This window comes from Lissotriton helveticus, chromosome 3_2 (genome assembly GCF_964261635.1).
Source record: "Lissotriton helveticus chromosome 3_2, aLisHel1.1, whole genome shotgun sequence".
NCBI classification, from domain to species: Eukaryota; Metazoa; Chordata; class Amphibia; order Caudata; family Salamandridae; genus Lissotriton; species Lissotriton helveticus.
The window spans coordinates 29,293,416-29,314,409 of record NC_136062.1 but is presented as its reverse complement, the minus strand read 5'-3'; the positions used below and the strand labels follow the sequence as shown (position 1 = coordinate 29,314,409).

The window sequence follows — 20,994 nt, the reverse complement described above, 5'->3', positions numbered from 1 at the left end:
GTAATAATACTTGCAAAACCCTGTCAGGAGGAACTGACCAGTTTAGTTGCCTATCATACTCTTAAAACATAAATTCCTTAAAAATACATACATGTACATTCACTGATGGCTTAGTTATATCAGACCTATTCTACAATTGGTCTGTTAGAGTGTTATTCACATTCTGCTTAAGCCTATGAGAGCAAACATCAAGGAGCAGTTGGTCAGCCCACGTCTGCCATTGGCTCCATTGCCCTATGATTCTCAGCCATTTTGCCTTATCGCAATGTGCACATCCATCTGAAAATGCATGCACCTCACTGCCATGACTGGTGAGAAATATTGAAGATTCTCACTTTCCTAATATTGGATCAATATATTATGATTACACTGCAAGGACCCCCGTGCTGTGTGTTGTCAATGTTGTTGATATACTGTGTATGTGCAGACATTTCTAAAAATATCGCAAGAGGTGTAGTAAATATTTGCCCAGAAAAGGCTATGTTTCATTATTTAACAGGATTAGGGATATCAAAATGTCATTGTATTTTCAAAGATCTGATCATGATTTCAACTGAATTGCTGATATTTGAATTTTAGGAATATTCAAAATTACCAGCTGTAACTCAATCAATAGAGCTTTTAGCAAGAAAGCTAGATATAAGGGGATTTAAACCCTGAATAGGCAGAGTGAAATTATGCTAGTACAGGAATAATAAAGAGCCACTGAAATATTTAATACCAGAGAGAGTTTAAATATTTCTTATTTTAATGTTTTTATTGATTTTTAATATTTGAAACTTACAATCAAAGAAATCATTAATACACAATGTGAGCTGAGTAGTGGGCAGTAGTATATAATACAGGGCAGAAGGCGTAGCAACATTTCCCTCGAAAGAGAACACTTGGCCAGAGGCAAGCAGTATATACATGAATACAGGTAAATTCACTTCTAATATAGGTACATCATCAATCATCAAGGCCCAGTCCCCGATCTGCCCTGGGATAAGTCCATTCCTTCCTCATCCATCTCTAAATCTAGACCATAGTCCGTGGCAAGAGTTTACATTTTACGCAGACTGATCTCTTACCAGAATTTTCATGCAAACAAAGTGAATGAATTAGCCAAGGTGCGCAATTGTGCAAAAGTGCACAGTACAGATGTCCTCAATGGTGTTATTTGTAAAGGTGATGAGTTGGAGATCTACAAAATTGATATGTTGAATGTTTGAAAATAAATACAAAATCTGTGTTTACAGAGTCTCTACAAGCTGGAGAACCTGACCTCTACAACCCTGTGCAAACAGTCTGATGTTCCTTCTGGTGGCTTCAAGGGCACGGCAGTCATGGTGATGAATGGAACCTGCAATGTGCTGGAAAAGGGCAGGATTGCTCAGCTCAGTGGTGCAAAACTGCTGCTACTTGTCAGTAAAAATGGGATTGTGAGTTGTCTTTTTTACATTTTAAATGTGCCTTAATATTTTCAGGCTCACAAGGACATCCAAAGGAAAATCAGATTTTAGCCGCTATTAGTTTACAGGGTAAGAAATGACATCAGAATACACTACATGAGAGTACACATGGCATGTACAGTATAGTCCCTCCAAGTGTTAACAGTTGGCCAACAGATATATTATAAACAATATAGTTCTTAAAATGTTGTCTAATTTGTACACTGGATGGCTGCTCTAGACTCAAAATTCAGAAGTTGGTAAGCCCAGTAGTGCCGTTGATGACAATTCAGGATCGTGATCAATGGATCACTGTCCAGGAGGCCCGAAATCCCCAAAGTAGATTTCAACATCTTTTTGGCTGAATGAAGTATTTATGTTATACAAGTTACAAATATGTTTTCTTCTTGACCAAGTACCACAATGATAAACGTGGACCTTTTCTGAGGATTTAATAAGTATATCTGAAATGTGAGAGAGAGGAAGAAGACAGAGTGTACCTTTGTTCACTTGTGTATTGTAGCAAGATACATTTCTAGTGAAGGTGTCTGTTTTGCCAACGCTTAGTTGGCAGATAGAGTCATAACCTCAGTCTCTCTACCTTATAGATAATCTTGATAACGGTATTATCGTATGTGAAAATAACACTGGTAATATGCGGAGCTTTGATGAAGGAGGATTTGGCCTTTATTAGTAAAGAAAGGATAGAGAGTAGTGCGTTTGATACCGATACGGACCAGTTTACATGTTTTGTAACTTGAAATCTGAACCAAAGCCCTGAAGAAGTCAAAGATGCTTGATCTGGTATGACGAAATATGTGTTGGCTGCTTAGGATTTGGTTTATATTGAAGACATTTCTAATTGGATGTTTTGGATGTACGGACAAGAGAAGTCTGCTGCACCAACAGAAGAATATTTGATTTAAAGATAAGAAGAATACATTTATGGACATTGAAATCTATATTTGTGGATTATATACATTTTTGTGTGCTCAGGGAGAAACCTTTTTTTTAGAGTTATAACCTATTTGGTCAATTCACAACTGGGACGTTAACTATATTTCACGTTTCTTCTTCAGAATCACATAGGAGGACTTGACTTGTAAAACCTGTGCTCGCTAAAGGGTCATAAAGGACATTAGTCATTCCCTTTTGCACTTGAATCCTATTTAGAGTCATCAGCATGTCTGTTGGCCATGTTTTTTTGCTAGAGTGCCTCAGATACTTTTTTTGCCTCAGAAAAGTCGGCCAGAAACATTTATACATTTTTTGGCTTATGTTCTAGAATACATGGCTAGTCGAAGGGTAGGTCGCCATCTAAATTGTTCTTTTTGACAATGATTTCTGTTTTGGACCGACAAGCAGCCCTTGCTCATACTAAAGCCTATTTGATTTAATGTGAGGTTTTGTGCTTGAATATGCACTATCCTTTGTGACTGACGCCTAATGTAGCTTTTAAATATAAGTGGTGACATTGACTGCTCTGGAATTCCACAAATGGATTTACAGAGGGCTAATTTTAAATGTTTGGGAAGAAGAACCAATCCTGATATATCGACTGCAGTTAGTGAATAATGATTGTACCTCCTGAGGGCTGGGCCTGCCACTCCTGCTCATTTGTCCAACAGCTATAAGTGCATTTTGTGTGGTGAACAGTGACATATGTCTATAATAGGTTAGGTATATTAGGGCTTCAAGTTGACCAGATTCCCGAGAATGGTGGCGGACATCTCTAATGGCGCTTATGGTCGTCTCAGGGCCTCCTCTGATTGATATAAAGCCAGCTCAATGTATGTATGTTGTCCTCTCTTTCCATGACCTTACATTGGATAGTAAGTAGCAGCTGTGTGGCTTTTTGGGACCCGCAGTCAACTTTTTATGCAAGCAGGTAATCGTGAATTTCTATGACCTTGAGTAGTGGTCCTGACTGAGCGAGGAACACAGTAGTATGTGAATGTTAGGCATGCTTTGCATTTAATATTTTAGCCCTCTATACTGCTTGGAGAATGTGTGGCAGGGTCATAGGTTGAAAGCCAACTAGCAAAGTCTCTAATGTGGGGTAGTGGTAGAAAAGTCACCATATCCTTGTTGCTGGCACACGGTTTTGGGATCTTATAATAAACAAAGATGAGAAAATCTTTACCATGTTCTGGAGTTAGTTTAGAGTCCATTTTTGGCCCTTCATTGCAGTGTAATATTGAGGAAGATTCTTCGGATCTCGCATGTTTGGATGGACGCCTCTGGGAGTTGAGAGGCATGATAGTATTTGTTTACCTTTTTGTATCTCTTTTCAGTTCTCATGTGAGGTGTGCACCTCACTTTGTGATGAGCCCTAGATCTCTTCAATTGACATTCCAGGTTTCTCACAGTAATTTGTACGTTATCAATTTGCAGTTGTCTGCCTTGCTGGACAGTGTGAGGATCGATTGGAGCAGTGAGTTGGAGGACACAGTATTCTTAGTGTGAAGGTAGCTCGAGGTTAGGGTGAGATGGCAGATGCAGGCAGAAAGTGATAGAGGTACCTGGGAACATTTTAAAGGAGTGTATTCATTTTCATTGTCTCTAAGTTTGAAGTTGGCATCTCTTCTTTTACCTGCCTTTGTTCCATAATGTGCTGTGGAGCACCACTGCTTTGTGGTTTTCTACAACTAGGACCTGTTCGAATGATCACTTTGGTTCCATGCTCTTGAGCCAGCAGTTGTAGCACAACTGGACTTTACTGATAATTTTCTTTTGAGAAGCCTGCTGTACAGCACCCCTCTCTAATGAAGGATTTGAAAGGAAGTTGCTTTACTTCTTCCAGCCAGAGTCTCTCTGACTGGTTTGTCAGTCTTTCAATGTAATAATTGACGAGAAAGATGAAGGAGTTACATTGAAGTAGAAAATGGGGCACTCCAATGCTAGAAACATTTATTTTTTTACTGTGGGGAAACCTTGTACAATCTCATAGACTCGACCATATCTCATTGTTTTGTTGTGTGAATGGGGTATGTTTGCTACTTCAGTGGTGTGCACTTTGAAGTTGTTACCAATGTGTGAGTGTATATATAGGCTGAGAGAGACATTTTTTTGTGTTACATGACATCATTAGTTTAATGCATGACATATGTTCCATTATGTATGCCTTCTCACTCGAGTACTTTTTTCATGCTTGTGTAGTACTGTACATTATATATGAAATGGATTTGTGTAAATTATGTCTTTCTTTCTAGATTACTCCAACAGATAACAAGACCATTTATAAAGATGTCACAATACCAGTTGCCGCCATCAGGTATGGCGATGTAGTAAATATGCAAAAGGTGAGTTATTTGCACATAATCATGGAACTTCATATTATGGCTATTTCCACGCTTTTTCATTGAAGAAAAATACTCTGTGGTTTTCAGTTCGGCATTGGTCGAGCGCCAGTTATGTATGTTTGCCTTTCTATATCCACTTTAAAACTCTGAGAGTGATGAGCACAGTTTCTTAGTTCGACGTATTTGGTTTGGTTATTAATGCCATTTTGAAAATGGCTTTGCTTTACTTTGACTTTATGTCGTACTGTGTTAACTGACTGTTATTTATAAAAAAAATAATGGATAGACTGAAGTTTATAGCCAGGTTGATGCTGTAATCCGGCTTCTCTGTCTTATTTTTAGACTCTGGGAGACAATGTGAAGGTGACTCTGTATTCACCAGCTGAGAAAATGTTTGACTACAGTATGCTGGTCATCTTTCTGATAGCTGTATTCACAGTGACGTTGGGCGGTTACTGGAGCGGTGTCGGAGAACTGTAAGTGTGAACTTGTGTTTATTAGCATTTTCCATTGAAATTACAGAGAACACCAATACAAATAAATGTTGCAGCAATAACTGATACAAAGACATGTTGTAGAACCGTAAAGCTGATCAGAAGTCTCTTGTAGTATCGACCAGGTGGGGGGGGGCAGGGGGTGGTAATCGCCCCAAAAACAGTTACAATTATCACACTGTTCAAATCGCAGTAGGTCCCGCCCAGACTTCCAGGCCCACCTCACACCAAGACCACAAGTCCACTCCTTGTAAGAGCAAACACTGCACTCGTTTGTCATGATGTTATCCATAGCTAAGGCGACACAGGCGACACAAGCGACAGCACAGGGGGCGAGACCAGTCACTTCACCCAAGCGTTCCACCATCTCTCCCCAAAGTTCCAGGTCTTGCTCCACATTCTTGTCTGTCCTCACTCGCTTCAACTGACATTCAGCTATAGACCACTCACTCAGATCTTACAACCATTTGTGGCATGGTGAGGGGGGTGCGGGGCCGATCCAATGTATCGCTATGCGTCTCTGTGCCAACACTAGCCCCAGCAGTGCAAATCGATATCCGATTTTCCTCCCTTATTTCGGGAGCGGCATTAGTTGGAGCAGGCAATGATGCAAAGTCCCATTCAGTTTGTTGCCTGTGATCTCACTGAGCGTCCACATCACTCCGACCCAGTACGCCTCCAACTGTGAACAACTCCACGCCATATGGAGAAAATGGGTAAGGAGGTGTGGCTGAATGTGACAAGATGGCGCACTGCTCCTTGTCTCGACCCACGATCCGGTGCAATCTATCCTACAATTTTGAAAAGCTAAGGAATTAGGCCCTTAGGAACGTGGTCTAGGCAGGGCCATATATCAATCCGTAAACATACAAAATAACCTACACCACAATTATATTTTAAGCTCTCATTATTTTTGCTTCTTCGTCAAACACAAATCCTTTTTGTTTGTACCGGTATTTTATTTATACCTTTTGATTTAAATTTTCTTTTCTTTTTCATATATATTTCTATTCACCACATTCATGTATGAAAAGGAAAAGACAGATACATTCTATACAAGATTTACAAACAAATATACAAATATTTACAAAACTCATTTATAGTCCACATTTTCACTAAGACATACTTAACATTCTACATCAAAAATACAAAACTTTACGCAAACAAAGACAAACATTTATAACCTTCTTAGATTACAACTGAGTAAATCAAAATTCATATGTGAGACCAAATCTTTTTAGTCCAAAGGAGCAGTCAACCAAAAATGAAAAATTACATTAACCCCATTGATGCTGCCGTCGGCCGCTTAACGTTCTGAGCAATACCTGGCTGGTGCTGCGAACGTTCAACGGCCGATGCGGCCCCGCCCACTCTGTAGAACGCCCAGCACTGCGCCGAAATAACGGCCGCAGTAAATGGGTTAATAGCAGAAATTAATTCAAACTATCCTTTGTTGTGCCGACGCGTTTCGAATGCAGGGAAAAAACAAATGCCCAGATTCTCATCAGAATTACAAAAAGGGGGGTGGTGATGGACAGAGTATCTGAGTTAATCAGAACACTCCTACCCAGTCAACAGATCAGGGCTTGATCCATCACCGTTTTTTAGCTCACTGCACCATCCCAGTTCAGAACCTGGCTATATGCAAATTAGTCTGTCCCTGGCCCAGTGCATCATGGGAACAGGGCAGACCAAACTACCAAGCCAATTCTTCACTGGAAAGGAAACAAGCTTCCGGGGACCGGTTTCTGGCATTACAGCTGTCTTCGGCCCGGCTTGCTTGAATCCTGATGGTGCAATGAGCAAGGGACTCATGTCTGAGCATACCCTTCCAAACTTATGGTGGCCAAAATAATTACAAAAAGGGGGTGGTGATGGACAGAGTATCTGAGTTAATCAGAACACTCCTACCCAGTCAACAGATCAGGGCTTGATCCATCACCGTTTTTTAGCTCACTGCACCATCCCAGTTCAGAACCTGGCTATATGCAAATTAGTCTGTCCCTGGCCCAGTGCATCATGGGAACAGGGCAGACCAAACTACCAAGCCAATTCTTCACTGGAAAGGAAACAGGCTTCCGGGGACCGGTTTCTGGCATTACAGCCGTCTTCGGCCCGGCTTGCTTGAATCCTGATGGTGCAATGAGCAAGGGACTCATGTCTGAGCATACCCTTCCACACTTATGGTGGCCAAAATAATTACAAAAAGGGGGTGGTGATGGACAGAGTATCTGAGTTAATCAGAACACTCATACCCAGTCAACAGATCAGGGCTTGATCCATCACCGTTTTTTAGCTCACTGCACCATCCCAGTTCAGAACCTGGCTATATGCAAATTAGTCTGTCCCTGGCCCAGTGCATCATGGGAACAGGGCAGACCAAACTACCAAGCCAATTCTTCACTGGAAAGGAAACAAGCTTCCGGGGACCGGTTTCTGGCATTACAGCCGTCTTCGGCCCGGCTTGCTTGAATCCTGATGGTGCAATGAGCAAGGGACTCATGTCTGAGCATACCCTTCCACACTTATGGTGGCCAAAATAATTACAAAAAGGGGGTGGTGATGGACAGAGTATCTGAGTTAATCAGAACACTCCTACCCAGTCAACAGATCAGGGCTTGATCCATCACCGTTTTTTAGCTCACTGCACCATGCCAGTTCAGAACCTGGCTATATGCAAATTAGTCTGTCCCTGGCCCAGTGCATCATGGGAACAGGGCAGACCAAACTACCAAGCCAATTCTTCACTGCAAAGGAAACAAGCTTCCGGGGGCCGGTTTCTGGCATTACAGCCGTCTTCGGGCCGGCTTGCTTGAATCCTGATGGTGCAATGAGCAAGGGACTCATGTCTGAGCATACCCTTCCACACTTATGGTGGCCAAAATAATTACAAATTGTTGTAAACCAGATTCTCATCAGGGCTTTCTTAATTTTCTGTACAAGGTGTAAAAAAACTGAAAAGTTTTATTTACAACTTTGTAAATCTTGTATAGAACGTATCTGTCTTTTCCTTTTCCTACATGAATGTGGTAAATAGAAATATATATAAAAAAGAAAAGACAATTTAAATCAAAAGGTATAAATAAAATACCGGTCCAAACAAAAAGGATTTGTGTTTTGACCAAGAAGCAAAAATTATGAGAGCTTAAAATATAATTGTGGTATAGGTAATTTTGTTTACTGATCTATCCTACAATTGGCATGAAAATAACTCGGCTCTAGGCCCAGTGTGGTGCGGAGTGAAAGTAGGGGCCCAAGGAACTGTTGAATGGCCCTGAGAACTGCCATGGCCCACCATGTGCTCCCTGAGTGCAGGGAGGCCCGCATGGTGGCTATAGACTACCTGCTTAAACCAGGGCCTGGCTGCCGACGAGGGCCCTGTTGCGGGGTTGCGTCACTGCACCCTGCATGGGTCCTAGAGCACTGTTGTCTGGTGTGGCCTTTAAGAGACGGTGGGGGGGGGCCTAGGTCTGCTTGTGCTCCTTTTGCCCCTCTTCCTGCCAAGATGCATGTGCGGGTGGGGTGAGGTGAGGAAGGTCCCTCAACAGCGTACCACTTCCTCCCACCCCCTCCCCCCCCGGACTCAGTGACATCTTCATAGGGCAATGGAGGTCAAGTGTCGACAACAGCCCGCTTCCCTAGAGCGGAGACCCAGGGCGCCTTGCTGATCAGGGGCAGTATCTGTGGACCACTTGTGCCCCTTTCTCTCTCTGCTTGTTTTCTTCCAGTGTGGTGTGGTGTGGTGGGCCCCTGCAATGGGGAACATTGGTGTGTGCACCACTGACAGATTGTAGTATTGCAGGTGTAGTGGGATCAAAATACAGGGATTCCTCTTCCATTTTTTCCTTCCCGCATAGTTGTTGTTCCCCTGGACTGCACCTGGGCAGTGGGCTTCCTTGGGGCAGGGTCTCCCCGCAACATAGGGGATTCAGTGAGCTGAGTGCCTCGTAGTGCCACATGAGAGGGAACAGTTGATCACCAACACCCTCCAGCGCTGCCCTAGCCCGTCTAGCCCAGCTGATGTAGCTGAAGTGAGGTCTGGGAAGGTGCAGGGGACCTCGGGACTATTAGCTGGATGCCAAGGGGCAAGCTCGCAGAGGCAGGGGGGAGGTGACTACAGTTCAAATGACAAATTTGACAAAATTCTAACAGCCATAGTAGAGATGCAGCAGGACCTGTGCAGCCAGATAGATGCTGTGGTGATTGACGTGAAACTGCTAAGGGAGGACCAGAAGAAGCTGACAGGGTGAGACAGCCGGAAGGTGTCCTTGATGAGCTGCAGCCAAACGTTAAGGACCTTGAGGGACAAGTCCGCTCCCTGGTGGCCAATGCAAGGGAACTGGAGGGGAGTGCCCAAGACTCTGAGGGATGCTCCCATCGCAACAACCTTTGGGTTGTGGGAGACCCTGAGGTGGCGGAAGGCCGTGACCTGGTATTGTTTTCTGAGCAGTAGCTCGCCCAGTTGGGGCCCCGATGGTCCTTTCCCCCCAGTACCAGGTGGAACAGGCGCACAGGGTACAGATGCAGCCGCTGCCCCAGAATCATCCCCAGACCGGTGATGATCTGCTTGTTGAACTTCAGAGATAAGGAAACTATCCTGAGAGCATTCCAAAATGCAGGCTTCCTGCAGTACAAAAGTGCCTGTATCTTTCTTTTCCCAGACTATACCTTGATGGTGCAGAAAGTATACTTTTTGATGTTGAGAAATGCATGCAGGAAGCGGGCCTCGCATACTCTGTTATACCCAGCGAGGATTAAAGTCATAGCTAAACAGACAAGCATTTTTTAAGGGAACTCGTGGACGCCTGGGACTGGTTGGAACAACGTCGCTTCGTGGCATCTGCTCTGGCCGGACCGACTCGGGAGCCTGGTGTAGAGAGGTAGCGGTGCACCGGGCGATGGCATGAATGGGAGAAGGTGAGTCGCGTGTAGAGGGGGCTCGCTCCCTGACACAAGTGCGAAACCAGCAACAGCACACATTGACTGATGTGACACTCTTGGCTACCGAGCGCTGCTCCCCTCCTTCCCTGGGACTCACTGATGACTCTCAATCTGATTCTGCTGCTTCACCAAGTAGTGCCACAACAACTGTATTGCCAAATTTCACCCCACAAACTTCAGACTTATTGATTTAACCCCCTCCCCTTTTTTGTTCTCTTCACTGTCAATTTGCTCACTATACCCGCAGAGGTAGCCTAAATCCTTGAAACAATACTACCGGCACGTTAATCAATCTTTGCAATACGTGGGCCTACAGGAGTAGATTTTTCTGGTGTTCCCTAATTCACTCTCCTCAGTACCGGGAACTAGATTATTGGCTCCAACTGCTGGGCTCCCCCCCAACATTCCTCCGAGATATTATTACTTTTGTCTAGTTGGGGACCTTCAATGAGGCTCCACTAAGGGAGTTCCCACATTCTGGGTCATTTTGTTCACTGCTTGGGTGACTGCCGGTTGCCGCTTATCCCAAGGGGAGTTGGAGATTATGTTCCTTTTGTTTGTGCAGCTCACGTACCATGTTACCTATAGGCACAGGGCTCTCTTCAGGCCCCCCTTCTTTGCTACATCATGATGACGAACATAGATGTACTGACTTGAAAAGTCCGGGGATTGGGGACAACTCATAAGCGACATCTGATTCAACAATATTTGTGCAGAGGCACCGTTCACATTGCATTCATGCAGGAGAAGCACGTGGCGGGTGAGGATATCCGATTACAAAATAAATGTTTGGGACAATGTATCATCACCACATCCTCTGGATTTGGTCGTGGGGTGGTAATTTAGATACGCCCAGGGGGACCTTTCAAACCTCTGGCGGTGCAGATTGACCCCTAGGGGCATTATGTTTTTGTGGAGGGTCAGCTTTACGGCCATCCAGCCGCTCCTGTTCAGCAGCATTGATGCAGCGAATGTAGCTCAACAAGCCTTTCTGGCCCGCCTCATAGTTTTCCTCATGAAGTGGGAGCATATGTACTGGCTTATCGATTGAGATTTTAACAGCATAATAGATCCTGATCTTGATAGTTCCCACAGTTTAGGCCCAGCCATATGCAAATCAGTATTGACCCTGCTCCTCATGGGAACATTACAGCACGAAATGCCAGGCCAGGTCCTCCCTGAACTGGAAAACAATCAACCCAGAACCGGTTTCGCTCTAGTTGTGGCCTCATCAGCCTGGTATAGCTATATTCCATTGACACTGTGAGCATGGCTCCAACGTGCGTCTTGTGCATACTGTGTCACTAGAACCATGCTGTACCTGTCTGATGAGCCCATAATTAGGGTAAAACCTGTCAAAGGTTGCTTGTATTCCGGTTCAGGGAGGACCTGGCTTGACGGTTCAGGTTAGAATGTTCCGATTGGAGCAGGGTTAAGACTGATTTGCATATGGCTGGGTACAAACCGAGGTGACATGGTGTGCAAAATAACAGTGGTTTGGAATGCGGACTTGAGTAAAGACCAGTGGCTGAGATTAATTCAAGAATTACATTGCTTACTTTTTGTGTACTTTAATGTGCCCTTTGTTGGGTGGGTATGCCCAGACGTGGGTCCTGTGCACACTTCATCACAGGAACCAAGCTGTACCAGGCTGATGAGCCCATAACTAGGGTGAAACTGGTCCTGGGTTGCTTGTGTTTACTGTCCAGGGAGGACCTGGCTTGGCAGTTTAGGCTGGACTGTTCTGTTTGGAGCAGGATCAATATTGATTTGCGTATAACTGGGTCCAAACTGAGGTGACATGGTGTTCAAAGTAACAATGGATTGGGATACAGCCCGAGTAATTACCAGTGGCTGAGATTAATTCAACCGTTCCATCCATCACTGACTTTTTTGTGTATTTTACTTTCAGGTAGAAGCCATATGTATTGCCATTGCTTGCTACAAGAAAAGACTGTGATTGGGATAGCATGTGAGCTGTCCCTGTTTGCAGACTGTGGGTTATGCTGAGGAGGCACAAGCCGCTAGAGGCAAAGTTCTTGTGTAATCCTGCTCTGGTGCCAGCATTCTGTCAGCTGAGTAAAACATATGCATGAATGCCAAATGTATTTCGGCAAATGAGATTATGGAGCTGTAATGCTGACTGGAACTTGTGTATCCTGTTTTACACATCTGATTGGATTATTCTACATTCTGTGTTTCTGATTTGTAGTCTTAGCATGGTGTCTGTATTTAAGGCAATGTTTTGGTAGGTGGTTCTTCAGTTACCATATATTTGTGCCAGTGTCAGGTTGGTACAAATTAGCTGTTTTCAGAAAATGTTTCACAGCCGCTTTTTGTCTACATTGAAAATGATTCCTGAAATTAGTAAGTGTGGAAATGCCAATCCCAGTAGGTGTTTCAAGGGTACCATAACTAAATGAGGATCACACTGCATCCTACCTGGTGCTTTGAAAAGATCCCCAAATGTAGGATTTTTTACCAATTGATCTATTCTACACAATAAATATTCAAGAACTCAGATTGTCAATGTTCCAAGAGATCTCTTATTGTCAAAGGAAAAGTGTGCATTGTGGCTGCACTACTTGACATACATACACTACTTAGTCTGTAAATCAGATGCCGTCCAAATGTCCAGATCTTACAGCCGCAAACGTTCACCAAAGCTCAACACTACATTCCTCATTCAACCTATGGCATTAAATAGTCACAAAGTAATATTGATATGTTTTAGCACATTTCATTGCATTCCAACTCTAGCTGCAAGTATGTCATGTCCTTGGCTTTCTTATGATAAACTTCTCTTTAGCAGTAGATAGTGCCTAAGAGCATATGTCTGTTTAAAGCCCACCCACTAAGGTGATGTGTCATCCGTTTTGAGGCTTACAGCCGAAGTATAATTTCCCAATCTCTGTCAATCTGGGTCTACCCATACCCATTGTTGGGTGTGTATTTGCATCCATTTATGCTTTAGCAAATGTGTGTAATTTCCACATTCCAAGGTCAGGAACCAACGGGGATCTCAAATTTGTGGCAATCTGTTACGCAAGGGCTAATCGTGGTCAATAAATGTACTATTAGATCTCTTGGCTTTAGGCCTAGACATGAGTCCCAGCAGGCAAGTTTTAAGTAACCACAAATTGCCTGACAATTCTGTAAGACCTGTAATAACCTTCTCCCACCGTTGTCTAACGGTTTCACATGATCAGCCCATATTGCTACAGGCAGCACCTACATTATTGCAATGGGCTCTTCAGAATATGTCCTATGGATACAATTATATTGTATGATTTTAAGACCGGCATTTCGTGAGATCTGGCACGAATGCTGCAACACGCAGACCCTTTCTCTTAACCTAAATCCTTCTCCCACTTTGCCCGTAGAGAGCCCAGGTTTTTAGGGCTCACAAGCGAAAAGCCCTTTTATTAGGGTTTAAAAAATGGACCTTGAAATTCCACATAGCTCGTGCATGTGCATTTCAAGGTCCATTCTGATTGGACTTTGCATGTGTGCTGTTTTATAACAGAACACGCAATAGGCCATAGGCGGTCGTGTAGCTACGCCTATGGCCTATTGGTGTCTGTTACGTGCGCCAAAGCCCATATGTCTTCAATTATGGCGGCCCGACTCAGCCGCCATAATTGAAGACATATGCTCGCAGGGGCGCGCGCGCGGCACCACTCACAGGCTTCTTTTTTTTGGGGGGGGGATCCAATTTGCGGCCGAAGCAACTAAACGCTGACTTCTTGTTTACTTTACTTTGAGCGTGGCGCCCGCTTTAGGGACACCGCGCTCACTTTATTTCCCACTCCACTTTTTTTTTCATCTGATCCCTGACTCTGAAACCCAAAGCGACCAACTCGCTACAAGTTTGCAACATGCATCCCCTGTTGCAGGTGATATATTTAGTTTGGCGCGGATGGGGATTCATTCTGCAGAGCAGGCTGGGAGATAAGGTGCCCCCTTTGAAGACCTCATATGGTTCTCGTTAGCGAGCTGGACGGAGTTCAGGAGCCCTGATCAGACGGCGGCACAGTGGGAGCCAGCCCAGCTCCGCACCACACACTAACTGCAGGTCCGGAGGCACGGAAAGATGGGGGTGTGGGAGCCGGCACAACTCTGCCACCACACAATGCCTGCACGGGCCGGTGGGAGGTAGCACAGCAACCCACACTCCCTACCCTACCTGCATGAGTTGGCCGGATGGAATTTGCTGGTCCAGGTCTGTTACCGCAAACTGCCTGTACAGGCTGCGGCACAGAAAGCTGGCCTGTCTCTGTACCTCCACATTCCATACCTGTACGGGAAGCAGGCGCGCAACACCCATTGGGTTTATGGGGCTTCCCCCCCTCCATAATACCAAGTGAGTTAGCTCTCACCTTCCATAAAAACAATGTGTAACCTGAAACTTCTTCCTCCGCCCCACCCCTTCATGGGGATCGTGAATATAATCAGCACCGTACAAACCTCACAAAGGACCCTCTGCAGCGGCACTTAACTGCCCAGTCGTGTGCTAATGCTAGCGAAAACTGTCCTTTGTGTTTTACTGCCCTAGGGTTGGTACGACAGGGAGCAATGTCGGGTGTTGGTGATTGGGGTGATTCTGAGGGCTGTCTCAACAAACATCAACCCTTCAAATGAAATTCTTAAGGAGACTTATGCATCAGGGTAGAGCGCCTCAAGGAAGATGAATCGATTACCAGACTCGGCGCTGGATTGTTCAGTCCAAGCGAAGGCCGCTGTAGATAGTGTTTGTGCGTGCAGGGGAGAGTGCTGTTTGTTGCTTATGTGTATGAATAATGCTTTATGTATCTTCTCAGCTTGCCAGCAGCACCACCACCACCAAGGGGCAGAGTTTTCCAGGTTTCAGTGATTCGTACAGCGCCTTGGTGCAATGATTCAAGGCGCGCACGCTACTACACAAATTGCGTCGCTGAAAAGCCGGAGTACGGCATTACTATAAGCCTCCTTTTATTTTACAAGTCATTAGTCTCCGGAAGGTTAATCCAGTTGGTCCAATTGAAGAAATTTAAGGCCACAGCTCGTACACTGCATACAAAGCCTTGAGCTGGATACATTGTGTCCTGACAACATTGTTTTTACTGTCGCCACCTCAATATTTTGACCCCTGTGTACCTCCTCACACATTTTCACGGAATTACAATTGCAACGGGAATACCCGCCCATTGCTCTGTGCACCCTGCAAAGAGGCCAAGCATTGGATGGCCACTTATTCCGAACACCTTTTGAAGTCACTGACAAGCACTGTGTTAAACTCGCACTGCTTTCAGCCTCACCTTCAGAGCTCTCAATTGTGCCCGCTATAAACACCTACTCAAGAGTAAATGTTTCATGGAAAAATAAAGAAACACAGCACCCTGGAAATAGTTACTTAATCTTGCATTTCCTAAGAATGTTAAACGGGAAATAGAAACAAGAACTAAAGTGCTGACATGGATTACTTACATATTTTTACATGTAATATTTAGAACTCAATCAGTGTTTTTAACCAGTGAAGTTAAGGACCTGAATATAGGGCCCAATGGTGACCTGTTTCAATATTAGTTTTTAATTACTACCCAGTGTGAGATTCAGTGCACGCTTCCAGACACACACACCACCAGCCGTCAGTGTACTCTTTCACCAGGCATACACAACACCAGCCGTCAATGCATGCTTTCACCAGGCACACACACCACCAGCCGTCAGTGCACACGTCTACCAGACGCACACACCACCAGCCGTCAGTGCACGCTTTCAACAGGCACACACCACCAGACGTGAGTGCACGCTTTCACCAGGCACACACACACACACCACCAGCCGTCAGTGTACGCTTTCACCAGGCCCACACCACCAGCCGTCTGTGCACGCTTTCACCAGGCACACACACCACCAGCCATCACTACACGCTTCCACCAGGCACACACACCACCAGCCGGCCAGGCACACACACCACCTGCCGTCAGTGCACGCTTTCAACAGGTGCACACACACCACCAGCCATCAGTGCACGCTTTCACCAGGCATACACCACCGGCCGTCAGTGCACACTTTCACCAGGCACAGACACCATCAGTCGTCAGTGCACGCTTTCACCGGGCACAACACCACCAGCCATCAGTGCACGCTTTCACCGGGCACAAACACCACCAGCCGTCAGTGCACGCTTCCACCAGGCACACACCACCAGCCGTCAGTGCACGCTGTCACCAGGCACACACACACACAGCACCAGCCATCAGTGCATGATTTCACCAGGCACACACACCACCAGCTGTCTGTGCACGCTTTTACCAGGCACACACACCAACAGCCGTCGGTGCACGCTTCCCCCAGGCACACACACCTTCAGCCGGCAGTGCACACTTCCACCAGGCACACACACCACCAGCCATCCGTGCACAATTTCTACAGGCACACACACCACCAGCCATCAGTACACACATCAATTGTTAACGCATCCACAATTAACTATTGTAGCAATCGCAGTATGGCACACTTTACTTTTAAACATATTCATCTAAAGCGCAGCATGCCACCATTGCTACAAAAAAAATACACATTTTTTTGGCCTACAATTTAAAGACTTCTGTTGCAATTGGTGTTGCAATATTTCGCAATGCCAATAGCTCAAACTTAATTAATGCGAGACCTATTGCATTGTAAATGCTTGTTTAATTTGATGTCCCCGATGGCTGCCATTTTATCACAGTGGCATATAGAGCTATTTCCTGACGGGGTCTGCATTAAAGTGTTTACCATAGGCTCTTTCCTACCTTTACCCCACTTAAGTGTAATGACCTTAGTTATTGCTGCATAGGTCAAGAATAGTCTAGGAGAGAGGTCATAGGCAAGCATCACCTTTTCAAAGGACTGGAGAGCATCCAAATTGAATAGATCGCCCGGTAAGGCTATTCCTGCTGTGAACCCTAGGAACCTGTCTGCTCTTTGCGCCACTTGTGGAAACCTCTGGAACACCCATATTGGGGTTTCCATGGCATAAGGTGTCCGACCATGCCCCCCCCCCCCCGCACCCCCCCCCAGCCTTCCAACAAACACATGTACTGGTGCCAATTGCTACTTGCCGCCTGCAGTAAAATTAAGGTGGCTCGAACTTGCACTGGCATTTTGGAACATACACTTGGTCATCTACAGAAGTCAGCTCTCCTTGCACATATGTGAGCTCAAACGACACCTATCCTGCACTGAATCATCCTGTCACTGTAGAATTGCGCAGCCAGGTAATAGTATTCAAAGTCAGGGACCCTCAGCATCCTACTTTCAGGAGTAGATATATTGTGTTTAGTACAACTCTCTCCTACCTACACCCCAGATTACTTATGATGATTCCCAAATGTATGATTGACGAAGTAGACCAGAGAAACCCCCACAGAAAGTTTCTTGTAGGCAGTCACCCTTGCCTAGTTTGACACTCTTTGACCAGTATAACCTTTTATTTCCCTGCTACATTTTTAAATGGGACACACAATACATTATATTTCGGTCTTTAACTCCTGAATTAAAAAAAAAAGAAAGTCTCCAAAAATTAATTGTAGCCAACATTGACACGTGATGCAAAAGATATGTACTTACTGCTGCTTTTCTTAACAGAGGCATTGGGAATGCTGAAGCTTCTGCTTCTAACTTCATCACACTTCTTAAACAGATATTTGCTCTTGTCTTTGTAATTAAAAAAATCTCTGTGACTGTGCCAACCCCAGCTTAGCTGCCTCTGGTGTTTTCATTCTTATCCCTACAAGACATCTTATTTTTTAAATTTCTTTGAGAACATTCACTGCAGTCCAGAAGTATTATGAATCATGTACTTAGAATCTGGGCTCTCAGAAACATGGATGCAAAACAATGGCTTACAAAGATGGTAATTTTTCTACTCTATGATTTCTTCCTCCCTGTTCGTCCTTTTACTCTTTTTTTTTTTGCCTCTTTAGAGGATGAGAAGAGTGTCATTGCACCTACAATATTTTTTATTCAAGTGTTTTGGGGTGTTAACCCAGCAGATAATAGTTTATATAGTTACTCTCTAGTACATTAGTTTGATGTTGAGGAATGGGGAAGCTGGCACAAACTTGGCTTAATCGCCCAGTCATTGTATAGAATGACATTCATGACGATTGGCTGAAAGCTTTTTGTAGAATTAGATGCTATCGTGTTATATGGAAAATTCTATTGCAACAGATAAGGGTTGCATATTTTAGAACGTAAGGAACACGCACATACTGATGGTATGGATAAAATGCTGCAATGTATCAACAATTGAAACCAGGCCCTTGAGATCACTTACAACTTAAAACGTTGGTTAGTTTTCAGAGTAGGACTTCGATGTCAAAGTCTTTGGGAAATGGAAGTCCAGTACAGTTGTCACTACACATGCATTGGTAAAATTGGACAGAAAGTTGCCTGACTTCATTTGGAGGCCAGTTGCCTTATTTTAAATGTTATTCGATTGGTTGATTATGCAGTCTTTTAAGATATCAGCTTCACAGTTGTACCATTGTTAGTCAATAACTTATCAAGCCTCAACTATAAAGGAGATGTGGTCGAGTGGCTAAGCCACTGGATTTGGGAGCTGGTGTCTGGTTTGAAGTCTAATCCTTAGGATTTGACAGAAGTCCCTTAATGCCCCTTGTGCCTAAAAAGTAAATATCTGTGAAATACATAGAAATCTGTAACTCAGAGATACAAATTACCTACTTGATGCACATAATCTTGTATTGCCCCCCAACACCATCTAACATGCATTGCACTCCACTGCACCACAGGTTGTTTCATGATCTAAACATACATAAATAAGCTATCATAAGCCGCTACGTACATTTCCATCTAATTGCTATAGTTGTATTCCAGCGTATAGTGATCAGTTTACTTTCATAATTAAGATAGTTAGGCACTGGAGAAAAATGTTTTGGTTTTTTAAAAACTTTATTTTCAGTTTTACACAGACATGGCAATACATAATGTTCACAGCGGAAGAGTCAACATATCAAAATGGAGCACAATGTATGATACATGTTAAATCCAGGACAACAATAAGCAATAGACTAGCCCAAGCCCATCCTCACCCCACTTCACAGCTGCAGTAACTCAAAGAGCACAGGAACACATACAACATATAAGGAGCATTAGGTACCCACCGTCCTAACCTATCCCTTCGGGGACCATGCCATTCGTGACTTGTGTGCCTGTCACACCCCCCTGCTTAGCAATGTATGCTCTGTACGGGCCCCAAATATCCACTGGGCGTGAGGAACTGGGCACTGGTAGTATATTCCTCGCTATTCACATTACAGTACACCAAGCTGCGAAGCCAAGCCTTTATCGTAGGAACCCTTTTACTGCCCCATAGCAACGCCACCTCACGTTTAGCCAATAGAAATCCCAGGGATGCCAACCTCCTGGTCTTTTTGGGGAAGTTAACCGTGTATCCCAGCAGTGCAATCTCCGGCATAGGGACCAATGTCATAGAAAGTATGTCACCTAAAGTGGCATGTATCTGTACCCAATATTGTTGAAACTTTGGACAGGTCCATGAGAGATGGGCAAAGTCTGCTTGTGGAGCCGAACATTTCTGGCAGTGGTGAGGCCTAGTGGGATCAATCTTGTGGGACCACGCCGGAGTGTGGTATATCCTGCGTAGAAATTTAAAATGTAGCAGTTTATGTCTACTGTTTAGGGACACCTCTCTTGTAACCCTGCAGCAGTATTCCCATTGGTCATCCATTATAGGTCGACCCAGGTCTTGTTCCTATGCAGTGCGGATTTTGACGTCAGAAAAGGGGAGCATCACACATTGTTTATACAATTTGGAAATCAAATGTACCCCAGTTTGACTTTCAATAACAAACGTCAGCGGAGCAGCCGGCTCAGGAGCTATCGGAAAAGAAGCGAAGGTAGCCCATAACATGGAAAGCATGCGACGCAACACAAAACCATCCATAAAGGATCAATCTTTGAATCGCTCCTCCTCCGCGACAGAGAAAATATGGTTGTCAGGGAAAAGGTCACCTATCGTATGGATTTGAAATCTAGCCAGTGTGCGCTGCACTAAAATCTCACCCGTTATGGGGAGTCACGTGGCATTCGGAAGTGGCAATGCCGGGGAATACAACAGGTCTAAGCCTAACAATCTACGTAACTTCTCCCATGCCCAGCATGTGGCGTATACAGTCTGAATATCATGCGGGTCCCTCGGGATCCCCTTAGGCAAAACTGAGGACAGATTCTTCGGAAGCACCATATCCGCCTCCTGCTTCAAATAGGGGACACGTGCGTCTGGATGATACCAGGATTAGGAATAGCAGCACTGCGCTGTCAAATAGTAAAGATACATGTCCGGAACCCCAAACCCGCCTCGTTCATACGGTAACGTCAAAGTCTGCCAGCTCACCCTTGGTCTTTTGCCCCCCCCCCCCATATAAGCCGTAATAACAGTTGCTGCAACTGCAAAAAAAAGGTCTGAGTAAGAGGGATGGGAACGTTATTAAAAAAAATATAAAAATCTCGAGAGTACCACAATTTTAATAATGGCCACTCTACCCACCATTGACAAAGGTAGCCGTAACCACCTCTCAACCTGAGATTCAAGCGAGCTGATTGCACGTCCATAGTTCAATCTGATGATAGTGGCCGTATCCAAGAGTATTTACACCCTGAGATACTTAACTGCATCGGTGCACCACTCCAAGGGAAACTCACAGTCCCATGCAGCTGTGCTGGTTGTCACCGGGAAAATTACGGACTTGTGACAATTAACATTCTTGCCCGAGAACCTACCAATGCGTATAATTTCCCTTATGAGGGGTTCCA

The 20,994-nt window shown here is 44.6% G+C and overlaps 1 protein-coding gene across 2 annotated transcripts in view; it reads left to right on the top strand.

The window, feature by feature from the left end:
- SPPL2A (signal peptide peptidase like 2A) overlaps positions 1–20,994 on the top strand; it is a 346,877-nt gene that overhangs the window by 71,946 nt on the left and 253,937 nt on the right. For both annotated transcript variants that reach the window (XM_078684763.1, XM_078684764.1), the window contains exons 3-5: positions 1,239–1,421; positions 4,643–4,732; positions 5,075–5,208. In XM_078684763.1, coding sequence (XP_078540889.1) covers positions 1,239–1,421; positions 4,643–4,732; positions 5,075–5,208 — 407 coding nt within the window. The remainder of the gene's footprint in view (positions 1–1,238; positions 1,422–4,642; positions 4,733–5,074; positions 5,209–20,994) is intronic.